The following is a 14,821-nucleotide window of genomic DNA, read 5'->3' on the forward strand; positions in this document are numbered from 1 at the left end:
AGGGACAAAATAATAGTACATCCTTGAGAATTTTAGATTGCATTAATTTTGAAATATATAGCCATTCTGCAGTTCGACCTTGATTCCTGATACTAGCTAATGATTTAATCAGCTGTGACTTGAGACAGATTATTTAAATTATCTGAGTTTCTCTTATCTAAAATACGGGAATATTTTTCCTGCATCATCATGTTTTGTAAGGAATAACAATATAACATATGTAGATCTTTTTAGTGCCTTGCTTGGCACATAATTAGGACCCAATAAATCTTAGTCACAGTTATCATCATTACTATCATTCTACTTGCAATTATTACAGCAGCATCAATATGCAGTTTGTGAATTCATTTACTGTCCATTAAAGGTTTACTCATCAAAAGTGCCTGGTGTTATAAGCAGTATATTTATTTCCTAATTGGGACTCAGAGTTTATGACTTTCCCAAGTGTGTGTGGGGAGGTGATTGATGAGCCTGAGTCAAACCTACATCCTGCTCCAAAACCTCTAAGGTTCCCAGTGCAGCCTGCAGTTTGATCTCCCAAAGGAAGATGCTCCAAGGCTGAGGACAGAGTCATCCCTGAGGAATCAGATGATAACTTCAACACTCTCAAACTGCACTCCATATTCATTAATCCTGAGTTGAAACTTTGTTTGTTGAAATTGGTTTCTGTTAATACATCCCCAAGAAAAAGCTGAGAAACATCATTTTAATAAGTCTCCTTGAAACTGATTAAAAGGTAAATCTTTTATCAATTACAGTAGGGAATTCTGTTTGCAGGGAAGAGTTTTGTAATAAGACCCAGAGAGACAGTTTCATCACTGACACTTAAGCACACTCTAACTTCAGTTTCTTTTTACTTAATGATCAACAATTATTCAATTAAAATAGACAAGTAAAGAATGGTAGCTACAAAAAAAAAGTATTTTTCTTAGTTTTCCCACATATTCTGAATTTTTGCAACCTGACTAGAAATGGAAATATTAACCTAATTTCTTTCATATATTATGGGCAAGCAATAGGCACTTGGGAACTTGCAAATTTTGTGGGAAAATACTTCATATTCATTAATGCCAAATAATTTGGTAATAGAATCACTGATTATTTTTTTTTTCAAATTCAATGCTGCTACAATTTTTTTTTTCATAATTCAGATTTTTAACATATAAGGGAAGGTCCTGCTAGAATGCATTAAAGGATACAAATGGGTTTAATACTTCCCTGAATTAAAAAAAAAATCCTGAAGAGTCAGCTAGGTAAAAGCTAACTCAGATGGAGATAGGATTGAAATAGCAAATGTAAAATCTATGCACTACCAATGTGAGATGCCATATACCATGCGTGCATAGTTTGCATTAGGTAATAGCGTGTGAGCTGCAGTAATTAGACAAAGTTTTGGTTTATTCATAACTCTAGAATAGAAATTATGAAGCAATATATGATTAAAATGCTCATATTTACAGTTTGATCATATTCTAGAAATTAGACAGGGCACAAAGATCTCATCACGATGGAAACAAGACATGAGGGTATCAAGTGAAGTCCAGTCAGCGCCACTGCCCAGGGTCCAGCCATGTCTAGCTCTTCGTTACTGCATGAATTGTAACCTGCCGAGCTCCACTGTCCATGGAGTTTTCCAAGTAAGATTACCGGAGCAGGTTATCATTTCCTAATCCAGGGAATCTTCCCAGCTCAGGGATTGAACCTGCATCTTGTGTCTCTGGCACTGGCAGGTAGATTCTTTATCATTACTTGGGAAGTCGTCAAACCAACTTACTCTGTGAAAACAAGTAAAACACTTGCTTCAAGGAATAAGTCAAATTTTCAGCTTAAAAATATCAGAGAAATAATTGTGTATGTGTGTATGTTTAAAACCAGGGTCTCCTACATTGCAGGCAGATTCTTTACCATCTGAGCTACCAGGGAAGCCCAAATAAAAGCTAAAAGAATACAAACGAAGGTATACATAGAGAATTATTCCTGAATAGCCGTATCCTCCTTTGTAGCTAAATAAGAAAGATTGAAACTAGGTATACTAGAAATTAAGTACCAAAAACTGGGTAAAGAAAATAAAAAGCCTTATGTAACTTGATTTAGGAATTAAAAAAAAAAAAACAAAAAAGAAAACATAACTAAATGGAGTCATTTTTGAGCCACTTTATTTATAGTTCCTGACACAACTGGGGACTTAAAAATTATTGTTGAGCAATAAATGAATTTCTCAAAAAGTTTTGGCAGTTTGACTCCCAACAATACCAATCTCATTATTTTCAAAGTATGTTTCCTCTTTTATGTTTGTTTAACTATTAGTAAAACTTAAATTTTGCTAATGATTAACATAGAATTTACTAAAGATTTAATGCTTTCCTGGTGGCTCAGTGATGAAGAATCTGCTGCCAATAAAGGAGACACGCATTCAAACCCTGGGTCAGGAAAACCTTCTGGGGAAGGAAATGGCAACCCACTCCAGATTCTTATCTGGAAAATCTCATGAACACAGGAGGCTAGAGGGTTACAGTCCTTGGGGTTGAAAAAGAGTTGGAAATGACAAAGCAACTAAACCACAGCCATGGCATAAAAGCAGTAGGTATCAAAGAAAAAATATCATTTCTAAAGAATGAGCTTGGCAAGTGACAGCTATATATATAGTTTTTAATACAAGTGCAGAAAAATGTAAACTCTTAGTTCTGTTGGGAATCTTATTGAGCCTCCAGTTTGTGTCAACAAATACATACAAAGAGACTGATAAGAGACCAAAACTTCTTCCCACATGATAAATAACAGAGAGGACAAAGAAATAAACCAACTAAAAGTTTGGTATAATGATGAATGATATTGGGGAAAAAAAGTAAGTTAAAGAAGAGAAGTAGTGTACTAGTAATTAATGCTGATGTGACATTTATGCTAATATAGACATGATTCTAGATCTTTTACACAATTTACATCCTTTATATTTACATAATTTACACACAAATTTAATCCTCAAAGCCGCACCAGAAGCAGTTACTTTGTCCATTTTTGTTTCAAAGATGTTGAAACGAAACACAGGGTGTTATGTGAATAAGTATTGTCATGGCACACCAACAAAGCCAGAATTTGAGCCTAGATAATCTAACTTTAGTGTTCTCACATTTCACACTGTGAACGTGTCCAGGGGGTGAAAGATTGAGGTGTCGAAGAAAGGTATCCTAGGCAGAGGGAACAAATGCAACCATGGGGTCTCCCAGGCGGCTCTAGTGGGAAAGAGCAAGTCTGCCAGTGCAGGAGTTATGAGACATGGGTTTGATCCCTGGGTTGGGAAGATCCCCCTGAGAGAGGGCATGACAACCCACTCCATATCCTAGCCTGGATTATCCAATGGACAGAGGAGCCTAGAACATACACACACACAAGCTGGCATGCCCCACAAAAATATATATATATATGGATAGAAACAATGGAATGGGGGGAGGGGGAAGAATTAAGATAAATGTAGTCAGAAAGCCATAAACAACCTAATTATTCCCAGTTCTGTGGACCCCTGTAAAAGTTTCAAAGTGATGTCGATGAACTTAGAGCCTGCGATACAGTGAAGCAGGTCAGAAAAGAAAGATAAATATCATGCATTACTGCATATATATGGAATCTAGAAAACTGGTGCTGAGGAACCTGCCTGCAGGGCGGGAACAGGGACTCAGGCATAGAGAAGGGCCTGTGGACACAGGAGGAGAAGGAGTCGATCAGCCCCTAAGCGTGTCCGACTCTTTTCAGACCCACGGACTGCAGCATGCCAGGCTTCCCTCTCTTTCAGCATCTCTAGGCGTTTGCTCAAACTCAGGTCCATTGAGTCAGTAATGCCATCCAACCATCCCATCCTCTGTCGCCCCTTTCTCTTCCTGCACTCAACCTTTCCCAGCATCAGGGTCTTTTCCAATGAGGCAGTTCTTCATATCTTGTTAAGTGGACTTTATATAGAATAACGGGAATAAAAGGCTGATTGGAATGATTTCATGAGAGGTGGGAGGACATACACAGAGGCAGCATACAAACACAAACAACTTTACAAAGAACAGTGGTGCAAAAAAGATAATTTTGTAGTAAAGTAAGTACATGTACAGACAGTAAAGTAAGTCCATGGTTTGGACTATAAAGAAAACTGAGGGCCAAATAATTTGTTCTTTCAAATTGTAATGCTGGGGAAGATTCTTGAGGGTCCTTGGACTGCAAGGAGATCAAACCAGTTAATCCTAAAGGAAATTAAGCCTGAATATTCATTGGAAGAACTGATGCTGAATCTGAAGTTCCAGTACTTTGGCCACCTGATGTGAAGAGCCAAGAGACCGTGATGCTGATAAAGTTTGAGGGCAGAAGGAGGAGGCGACAGAAGATGAGATGGCTGGACGGCATCACTGACGCAGTGGACATGAGTTTGAGCAAACTCTTGGAGATAGCGGAGGACAGGGAAGACCGGCCTGCTACTGTCCACGGGGTCAAAAGTTGAACAGAGCTTAGTGGCTGAACAACAGCAGGAAAAGTTTGAAAGTAGACTTACTGTCTTACTCAGCATTTCTATTATTCAGTTTAATCTAAAAATGTTTGATCATTCTAAACCAATCTTGAGTAATTTCTTATACTCAAATTGCATACTCAGAGAATTTGTTATATTAATTGTTATTATTTCTGTTATCATTAATAATAATATAATTACTATAAGTTAATAAATTTATAAATCCATAAATTATATTATAAACATATATTATAAATAAAATATGTAATATATTATTAATAAATATATATTATTAAATAAATGTATAATATATAGTTTATATGTTATTTATAAATATTTATTATAAATTTATAAATGAATATATAAATGCAGATATAATTTATGTTTATAAATTCATTATAAATATAATTATATACATTTATATATGTTATAATTGTATATAGATATAATTACACTATACACTATACTATATATTATTATATATTATATATTATAATATATATTACAATATATTATGTAGTATAATATATATTTTATATATTATTATACATACAATATATACATACATATATATGTATATACATACACATACAATATATATATACAATATATAATAATATATAGTTATATAATATATGTAACTATATATTTATTATATTATAATTAACTATATTATAATATAAAAATTATATATAATAAATAAATATAAAATAGCATATGATATACAATGATATAATCTCTTATTATACATTAATAATACTTCAAATATAACAATTCATATTTATATATAATATCATATATTACATAATATTATTAAATATTATGTATTACATTATATATTATTATATCTTATATATAACATATTTGTAATATATTATATTATATATTTATAAGTTAAATTTAAATAAATATAATCTAATATTCATAGTTATGAATATATAAGTATACATTATAATAAAATATAAATATATTATATTACATACTATATAAATATATATATTATATAAACATATAAACAATATATCATATATAATTATATATTTTGTAATGCATATAATATATTAGAATATATGATATATATTATAAAATATATAATATATTTTATAATTATGACATTTAAAATATTAACATATAATAGTATTTTATGTATCATTATATGTTATATATTATATTATATACTATATGCTATATATATACTATATAAGATATATTATATATATATACTATATAAATTTATAAGCTCTACTATATATATTATATCATATAGTATAATATATATTATATATATATTTAATATATTGACAGATAATGATATATTATATGTATCATTATATGCTATATATTAAATATATATTATATTATATATAATATATATACTATATATGTTGTATGCTATATATTATATATATTATACAATATTATATATTAAATATTATAATATAACATATAATGATGCACAATATATCATTATCTGTCAATATATTAAATATAATTATATTATGAAATATATTATATATTTATAATATATAATATAATTATAAATATTATAATATAATGCAAATATAATAGTTTATATTCATAATTAAATATATTATAATATATTGCATACATCAATAATAATGTATATAATAATATAGCATAGTATAGTATGCATATTAAAATATAATAAATTAATATGTATTATTACTTTATTTTTATTATTGTTATATATTATTTATTTGTTAGACTCAAATTTGTTATACTCAAAGAGAATTTTTTATAGAACTATTATTTTCTAGTTTGCTGTTGTTTGGTCACTATGTCATGTCTGACTCTTGGTCACAAGTCCTGTCCACGGACTGTAATCAGCTAGCAGCTTCTGCCCATGCATACCCAGGTAAGAACACTGGAGTGGGTCGCCATTGCCTTCCCCAGTGGATCTCCCTGCCATTTCCTTCTCCGTGGGATCGATCCCAGGGATGGAACCCGTGTCTCCTGTGTTGGCAGGTGGATTCTTTACCACTGAGCCACCAGGGAAGAATTTTACTAATTAGAAAAAATAATAAAATATTAAAATTGGATATGTTACAGTCTACTAGAAACATATTTTGGAAAGACTCTTACATGGTATATAAACTCCTGCTATTGTAGTGATAGTAGTGTTAGTCACTGGTGTCCAACGCTTTGCAACCCTAAGAACTATAGTCTGCCAGGTTACTCTGTCCATGGGATTCTGCAAGCAAGAATATTGGAATCGGTTGCTATTCTCGTCTCCATGGGATCTTCCCGACCCAGGGAATGAACTCAGGTCTTCTGCACTACAGGCAGATTCTTTACCATCTGAACCACCAAGGAAGCCCAGAATCCTGATATATCATCAGACTTTTATATTTGTGGATCCTGAATTTGGCAATTCATCCTGGAACCATGATGAATCCACTGATGCAGAACTTCTGAACTGGAGGGACCACTGTGCTGTGCTATGCCATTTTGTATAAGGGACTTGATCACCCCTGCATTTGGTGGGGAGAGAGGAGAGGTGTCCTGCAACCATTCCCCCCCAGGTATTCATGAACGACTGACTTGCTGCACAAAAAAAGGGGGGGGGGCATTAAAAGTAGTAAATCATCATATACTCTATGAGCATATTTTAATCAAGTACATAAAACATGAAGGAAAAATAAGTTGTATTCAAACTTAAAGAGTAGTTACATGTAGTGGATGATTTATACAGTTTATTTTTCATATTTTTCTGTATATCAAATATTATTATGATGCATACATATACATTTGACCCATGCGCAATGCAGGATTAGGGGCATGAACCCTACTGGTTGGAGAATTTGCCTTAACTTTGCAGGAGATATGCAATTCTTTATCTGAAGAGTCAGTACTTATTGAAAAGAAAATGGCATATGACTGGATCCATGCAGCTCAAACCCATGTTGTTCAGGTGTCAAATATACTTTATTTATGTTCTGAAAAAAACATTTTCTTTTCATAAAGTAATGCATATATAAAAATGCCCTATACCTATCAAGTTTTCTAAAACTCTGAGCTCATGGATTTTATTGAGTTATTTTAGTAAATGAGGTGATATTTTTAAAGTCTTGTTAATTATAAATTGGTAAGAAAGAGATGGATTATTTAATTAATAATATTAGGGAAATTAATTTGCTGTGTGGAAAAACAATAGCTTAGATTCTTGCCTCAAGTCACAAAACAAATTAATGCTGTGTAATTTTAAAAGTTGAATGTTAATGACATATGATGTAGACAAAGGTTATTTATTGTTCTTAGGTCTACACTTAGCAAAGAATAAAGAAAACAGCTTAGGATTTATAACATCTAGGTGAAAAATCCAGTTAGTAGATGTAAAGCAGATAGTTTGAATCAGAATCCCTTCAACTAGGACGATCACAGGGAGTGGAAGAAACAGATGTAAACAAATGATGATGATACATCAGAAATAGTTGGGATATTTAAATAGTTTACCACTTTGTGTGTGTGTGTGTGTGTGTGTGTGTGTGTGTGTTGTTTGAAGCAACTGAACTGGACATGCACAATCAAGGATAACCACGTCAGCATTCTTGCCTTGAGAACCCCATAAGCTGTATGAAGGGGCAAATGAATAAGACACTGCAAGATGAACTCCCCAGGTTGGTAGGTGCTCAATATGCTACTGGAGATTGGTGGCAAATTATCTCCAGAAAGAATGAAGAGACAGAGCCAAAGCAAAAACACCACCCAGTTGTGGATGTGACTGGTGATGGAATCACCAGTTGCTCTGTAATGAGCAATATTGCATAGGAACCTGGAATGTTAGGTCCATGAACCAAGGTAAATTGGAAGTAGTCAAACAGGAGATGTCAAGAGTGAACATTGACATTTTAGGAATCAGTGAATTAAAATGGACTGGAATGGGTGAGTTTAATTCAAATGACATTATATCTACTACTGTGGGCAAGAATCCCTTAGATGAAATAGAGTAGCTACCATACTCCACAAGAGTATTTGATGCACTCTCAAAAAATAACAGAATGATCTATGTTTGTTTCCAAGGAAAACCATTCAATATCACAATCAAAGAAAACTAAGTCTATGCCTTGACCAGTAATGCTGAAGAAGCTGAAGTTGAATGGTTCTATGAAGACCAACAAGATCTTCTAGAACTAACACCCAAAAAAGAGGTCCTTTTCTAGGGGGTGGAATGTAAAAGTAGGAAGTTAAGATATACCTGGAGTAACAGGCAAATTTGGCCTTGGAGTACAAAGTGAAGCAGGGCAAAGGCTAACAGAGTATTGCCAAGAGAATGCACTGGTCATAGCAAACATCCTCTTCCAACAACACAAGAGAAGACTCTACACTTGGATATCACCAGATGGTCAATGCTGAAATCAGATTGATTGTATTGTTTGTAGCCGAAGATGGAGAAACTCTATACAGTCAGCAAAAACAAGACTGGGAGCTGACTGTGGCTCAGGTAAACTCCTTATTGCCAAATTCAGACTTATATTGAAGAAAGTAGGGCAAACCACCAGGCCATTCAGGTATAACCTAAATCAAATCCCTTACAATTATACAGTAGAAGTGACAAATAGATTCAAGGGATTATATCTGATAGAGTGCCTAAAGAACTGTGGGTGGAGGTTCATGACATTGTACAGTAGGCAGTGAACAAGACCATCCTCAAGAAAAGGAAATGCAAAAATGCAAAATGGTTATCTGGGGACACCTTACAAATAGCTGAGAAAAGAAGAGAAGCTAAAGGCAAAGGAGAAAAGGAAAGACATATCATTTTGAATGCACATTTCCAAAGAATAGCAAGAAGAGATAAGAAAGACTTCCTCAGTGATCAGTGCAAATAAACACAGGAAAACAAAAGAATGGGAAAGCCTAGCGATCTCTTCAAGAAAATTAGAGATACCAAGGAAACATTTCATGCAAAGATGGGATCAATAAACGACAGAAATGGTATGGACCTAACAGAAGAAGAAGATTTTAAGAAGAGGTGACAAGAATACACAGAAGAACCGTACAAAATAGCTCTTCAAGACCCAGATAACCATGATGGCATGATCACTCACCTAGAGCCTGACATCCTGGAGTGTGAAGCCAAGTGGACCTTAAGAAGCATTATTACAGACAAAGCTGGTGGATGTGATGGAATTCCAGTTGAGGTATATCAAATCCTGAAAGATGATGCTGTGAAAGTGCTGCACTCAATATGCCAGCAAATTTGGAAAACTCAGCAGTGGCCACAGGGCAGGAAGGTCAATTTTCATTCCAATCCCTAAGAAAGGCAATGCCAAAGAATGCTCAAACTACCACACAATTGCACTCTCTCACACGCTAGTAAAGTAATGCTCAAAATTATCCAAACCAGGCTTCAACTGTTCGTGAACTGTGAACTTCCCGATGTTCAAACTGGATTTAGAAAAGGCAGAGGAAATACAGATCAAATTTGCAACATCCATTGGATCATAGAAAAAGCAAGGAAGTTCCAGAAATACATCTACTTCTGCTTTACTGACTAAGCCAATGCCTTTGAATGTGTGGATCATGACAAATTGTGGAAAATTCTTAAAGAGATGGGAGTACCAGACTACCTGACCTGAATCCTGAGAAATCTGTATGCAGGTCCAGAAGCATCAGTTAGAGCCGGACATGGAACAACACACTGGTTCCAAATCAGGAAAGGAGTACTTCAAGGCTGCATGTTGACATCCTGCTTATTTAACTTATATGCAGAGTACATCAGGAGAAATGCCAGGCTGGATGAAACTCAAGCTGGAATCAAGATTGTCAGGAGTAATATCAATAAGCTCAGGTATGCAGATTCTACCATCCTTAAGGCAGAAAGTGAAAGAAAGCTAAACAGCCTCTTGATGAAAGTGAAAGAGGAGAGTGAAAATAATGGCTTAAAACTCAACTTTCACCAAACAAGTGTCATGGCATCCGGTCCAAACATTTCATGCAAATAGACGGGGAAACAATGGAGACAGTGAGAGACTTTCTTGGGGGGTCTCCAAAATCACTGTGGATGGTGATTGCAGCCATGAAATTAAAAGGCTCTTGCTCCTTGGAAGAGAAGCTATCATCAACCTAGACAGCCTATTAAAAAGCAGAGACACTACGTTGCCAACAAAGGTCCATCTAGTCAAGGCTATGGTTTTTCCAGTAGTCACGTATGGATGTGAGAGTTGGACTATAAAGAAAGATGAGTGCTGAAGAACTGATGCTTTTGAACTGTGGTGTTGGAGAAGACTCTTGAGAGTTCCTTGGACAGCAAGTGGATCCAACCAGTCTATCCTAAAGTAAATCAATCCTGAATATTCATTGGAAGGACTGATGTTGAAGCTGAAATGCCAATACATTGGCCACCTGATGCTAAGAAGACCTCACTCACTAGAAAAGACCCTGAGGCTGGCAAAAATTGAAGGCGAGAGGAGAAGGGGCCGACAGAGTATCAGATGGTTGGATGGCATTACTGACTTGATGGACATGAGTTTGAGCAAGCTCTGGGAGTTGGTGATGGACAGGGAAGCCTGGCATGCTGCAGTCCGTGGGGCTGCAAAGAGTTGGACATATCTGAATGGCTGAACTGAACTGAATCAAGGATTAGCCATTTCATGATGACATCATTCTAGTTTAAAATAAGACCTATTGTTACCTTTGTCTTTATAGGCTAATGTTTTTTCTAATTGAAGTTTTCTAATCACAGTTGAACCCTGGAGGGTCAGTGAAACTGGTGCAGTCATCTCTGGGGAATATTAGGAATTAACTCCCCAAGGAATAGAGACTGCACTTTATAAAGGCCTACGCTACACATTCAGGTACCCTGGGCATTTCAACTTTCAGGGGAAGATTTCTCCTACAACCTGATGGGTTAAGAGGCACTGTCGGTCACTTTCATAACCCTCCTTTTCCAAGCCTCTACACTTTTCGCCATTTAAAGGAAAGTAGATGACCCTGTCTAACTCTGCTCCAACTGGATGAAGCTGACATGTATACACAGTAATGAAATACCTTTCTTAACCCACCCCAAATAAAAGATCCTCTTTGACTTCTGCCCAAGACTTGGGTTTCCTTTAGGAGAAAACACTATTGATGAAATTTGGAAGCCAATTCCTAAGGAAGAAGAGCATTTGTATATGTGAATGTTGCCTTTCTCTTAGGGGAAACTTTTGATGGTTCAAAAGCAAAAGGTTAAAAAGAGACATTTGTGGCAGAAAGTAATTCACAAAATAGGGAGGTGTTTTTTTTCCCGCTTTTTCAGAATTGATGAGACTGTGTGGGTTTTGCAGTTTTGCCTTTTTTTACAAAGAAGAAATATAAGAAAATACGCCTAATTTCAATGTATACTCAAATAAAAGTAACTCAGTATCAAAATTTCTGCTAATTACCTCTAAAATATCCAAAGTGATAGTTATGGAAGACCAAAGTGAGACTAGATTTATTATGTTACCATCATGGAAACGGGCAAATGATGTTCAGACCAATATTTTATATTTTCCATTCTTTTGCCAGATTGGTGAGCTGTAGTCCAGTAGCTCTGTTAAGCTGTCTGCTTAGGAAGGTAAGTTAGTTGAAACACACCTTTCAGAAGCTGGGTTTTGCCCCTAGCAAGAGAAAAACAGATGGATGGGGAAAACAGTTTTCACGTCACATCTTATGTATGTGCTTATGTGTGAGTGTGTGTGTTTGTATATACGCAGATGTATGTGTATATATATGTGGTGTAGTTTAGTCACCCAGTTGTGTCCGACTCTTGCAATCCCATGGACTCTAGCCCGCCAGGCTCCTCTGTCCATGGGACTCTCCAGGCAAGAACACTGGAGTGGGTTGGCATTTCCTTCTCCAGGGGATCTTCCCAACACAGGAAACAAACCTGGGTCTCCTGCATTGCAGGCAGATAACTTACCATAGATGTATGTACGTATGTATATACGGGCTTCTCCAGTGGCTCAGCGGTAAAGAATCTGCCTGCAACATGGAAGCCAAAGGAGATGCAAGTTCGATTCCTGGGTTGGGAAGATTCCCTGGAGACGGGCACAGCAACCCACTGAAGTCTTCTTGCCTGGAAACTCCTGTGACCAGCAGACCTTTGCAGACTGCAACCCATAGTGTCGCATAGAGTCGGACACAACTGGAGTGACCTAACCCACACACACATATGTATACATAGGTGCGTGTGTATTTTTTTCTTTTTTCTGGAAAACACAGTAGTTACAAGTCATCGCATTAAGCTGAGTCAGTAGAAAGAGGAGAAAAAACTAAAAGGACACGTTTTCTAACTACTCACAGTAACTTGTTAAAAAACAGCAACAAGAAAAGCAAATCTTCCCTTTGAGTAAAATATTTAGGGGAAAAGTAAGGGGTTACTCTTTCTATTTTGCACACTTCATTTTAATTTGATATGGTGAGTTTTTTTTTCTTTTTTTTCTTTAAACTTTACTCCTGAAATTGAAATTAGCTAGTTATCTTTCTTAGCCTCAGGAGTGGAAAGAAACATAGAACTCTCAAAAACCATATTATGCAAGTTGAACATCATGATAGGAGTACCATTTCCATGTAATTGTTACTTCTCTTGTCAAAGAGATGGCTACCTTTTAAAAGTAAGAGTGTTTGCTATTGTTACACTAAAAATTTACCAGATAATTTAGAAAGCATTACTGATTATAAGTGTTGATAACAATTAATGTAAAACTATTTGTTGTTCACTCACTCAGTCGTGTCTGGCTCTTTGTGACCCCATGGGCTGCAGCATGCCAGCCTTCCCTGTCCTTCATCATCCCCTGGAGTTTGCTCAAACTCATGTCCATTGAATAAATGATTATAAAGAACTGTACTTTTAAACATATGTGTATTCTTACTCTAAATACAAGTGTAATTTTTCACTTTTAGAAAGTAGTATTTGAAAATGAATAAATTACATCGGAATCCAAAATTTGCTTAATTAACAAATAGAAATATTTCTATCCATTGAATATCTTGCTTAGCTTTGTATTATATTTAGCATAATGTACATTTGTTAAAATAAATGTCTATTAAAACAGATAAAGTGTTACATATTAAAGTTTTACTCCATTGAGAAGTAAATATGGCAGCAGGATATTTAAAAATATCTCTATTCTCTCTACTATTAAATATAGCTTAAATAATGTAAACCTGAAATATTATATATCTTTATAAACATTATTTTTATTAAACCTCAGTTTTTGGCTTCAAAAAATTATAAATGCCAAACAGGAAGAGTTTGAGATGGGATATATTTATTTGTTCTGCTATTCTACTTCAAGTTAAAACACGCATGTTTTGGGATCTGATGACAATTCCTTACTCCTGATAACTTATCTGTCTTTAACTTGTCTCTTTTCAGCAGTTCAGAGACTAGAACAAATGATTGAAGAGAATATTACCAGGGTGATGGAATTCATTCTTTTGGGTTTTTCAGTCCAGAGAGAGGTTGAGATCCTTCTCTTTCTTCTCATTTTAGTGGTATATGCTCTAACTCTGGTGGGAAACATTGGCATGATTTCCTTAATCCGGTTGGATCCTCACCTTCACATGCCCATGTACTTTTTTCTCAGTAATCTGGCCTTTGTAGACTTTTGTTACTCCTCGTCAATAGCCCCAAAGTTCCTGGAGACCTTCCTGACCAAGCACAGGTCCATATCTTTCTATGCGTGTGCGGCACAGCTGGACTTTTTCCTGAGCTTCTTGATTTTGGAGATGTTCCTTCTTGCAGTGATGGCTTATGACCGCTATGTGGCCATCTGCAATCCTCTTCTCTACATGGTGATCATGTCCCAAAAGGTGTGCGTGCAACTGGTAGCTGGCCCTTACTTATACAGCTTTTCTGTTGCTTTCCTCCACACTGTTGTGACTTTTCGATTGATCTACTGTGGCCCCAATGTTATTAATCACTTCTATTGTGATGATGTACCTTTGATGGCCCTTGCCTGCTCAGACACCAGCCTCAAAGAGATCTTGATTTTTATCTTTGCTGGGTTCAACATGATCAGCTCTTTGACCACGGTCCTTATTTCTTACCTATACATTGTGGCTGCCATCCTGAGAATCCAATCTGCAGAAGGGAGGCGCAAAGCATTCTCAACCTGTGGTTCTCATCTGACTGCTGTCACTATATTCTATGGGACTCTGATCTTCATGTATCTGCAGCCCAAATCAAACCATTCCCTTGACACAGACAAAATGGCCTCTGTCTTCTACACAATAGTCATTCCTATGTTGAATCCCATGATCTACAGTCTGAGGAACCAAGAGGTAAAAAATGCCTTGAGGAAAGCCTTTGAAAAATGTTATTTCCTGTCTCTAATAAACATTAGAATGTAA

At 35.5% G+C, this 14,821-nt stretch overlaps 1 protein-coding gene across 1 annotated transcript; it reads left to right on the forward strand.

Annotated features, from left to right (window-relative positions):
• Positions 1 to 13,864: 13,864 nt before the first annotated feature.
• Positions 13,865 to 14,821, forward strand: LOC136175653 (olfactory receptor 8U3-like). The gene has a single exon (XM_065945903.1). It carries the CDS (start codon positions 13,865 to 13,867, stop codon positions 14,819 to 14,821), a length of 957 nt encoding a protein of 318 aa, XP_065801975.1.

This window comes from Muntiacus reevesi, chromosome 9, assembly GCF_963930625.1.
Source record: "Muntiacus reevesi chromosome 9, mMunRee1.1, whole genome shotgun sequence".
Taxonomy (NCBI): Eukaryota; Metazoa; Chordata; class Mammalia; order Artiodactyla; family Cervidae; genus Muntiacus; species Muntiacus reevesi.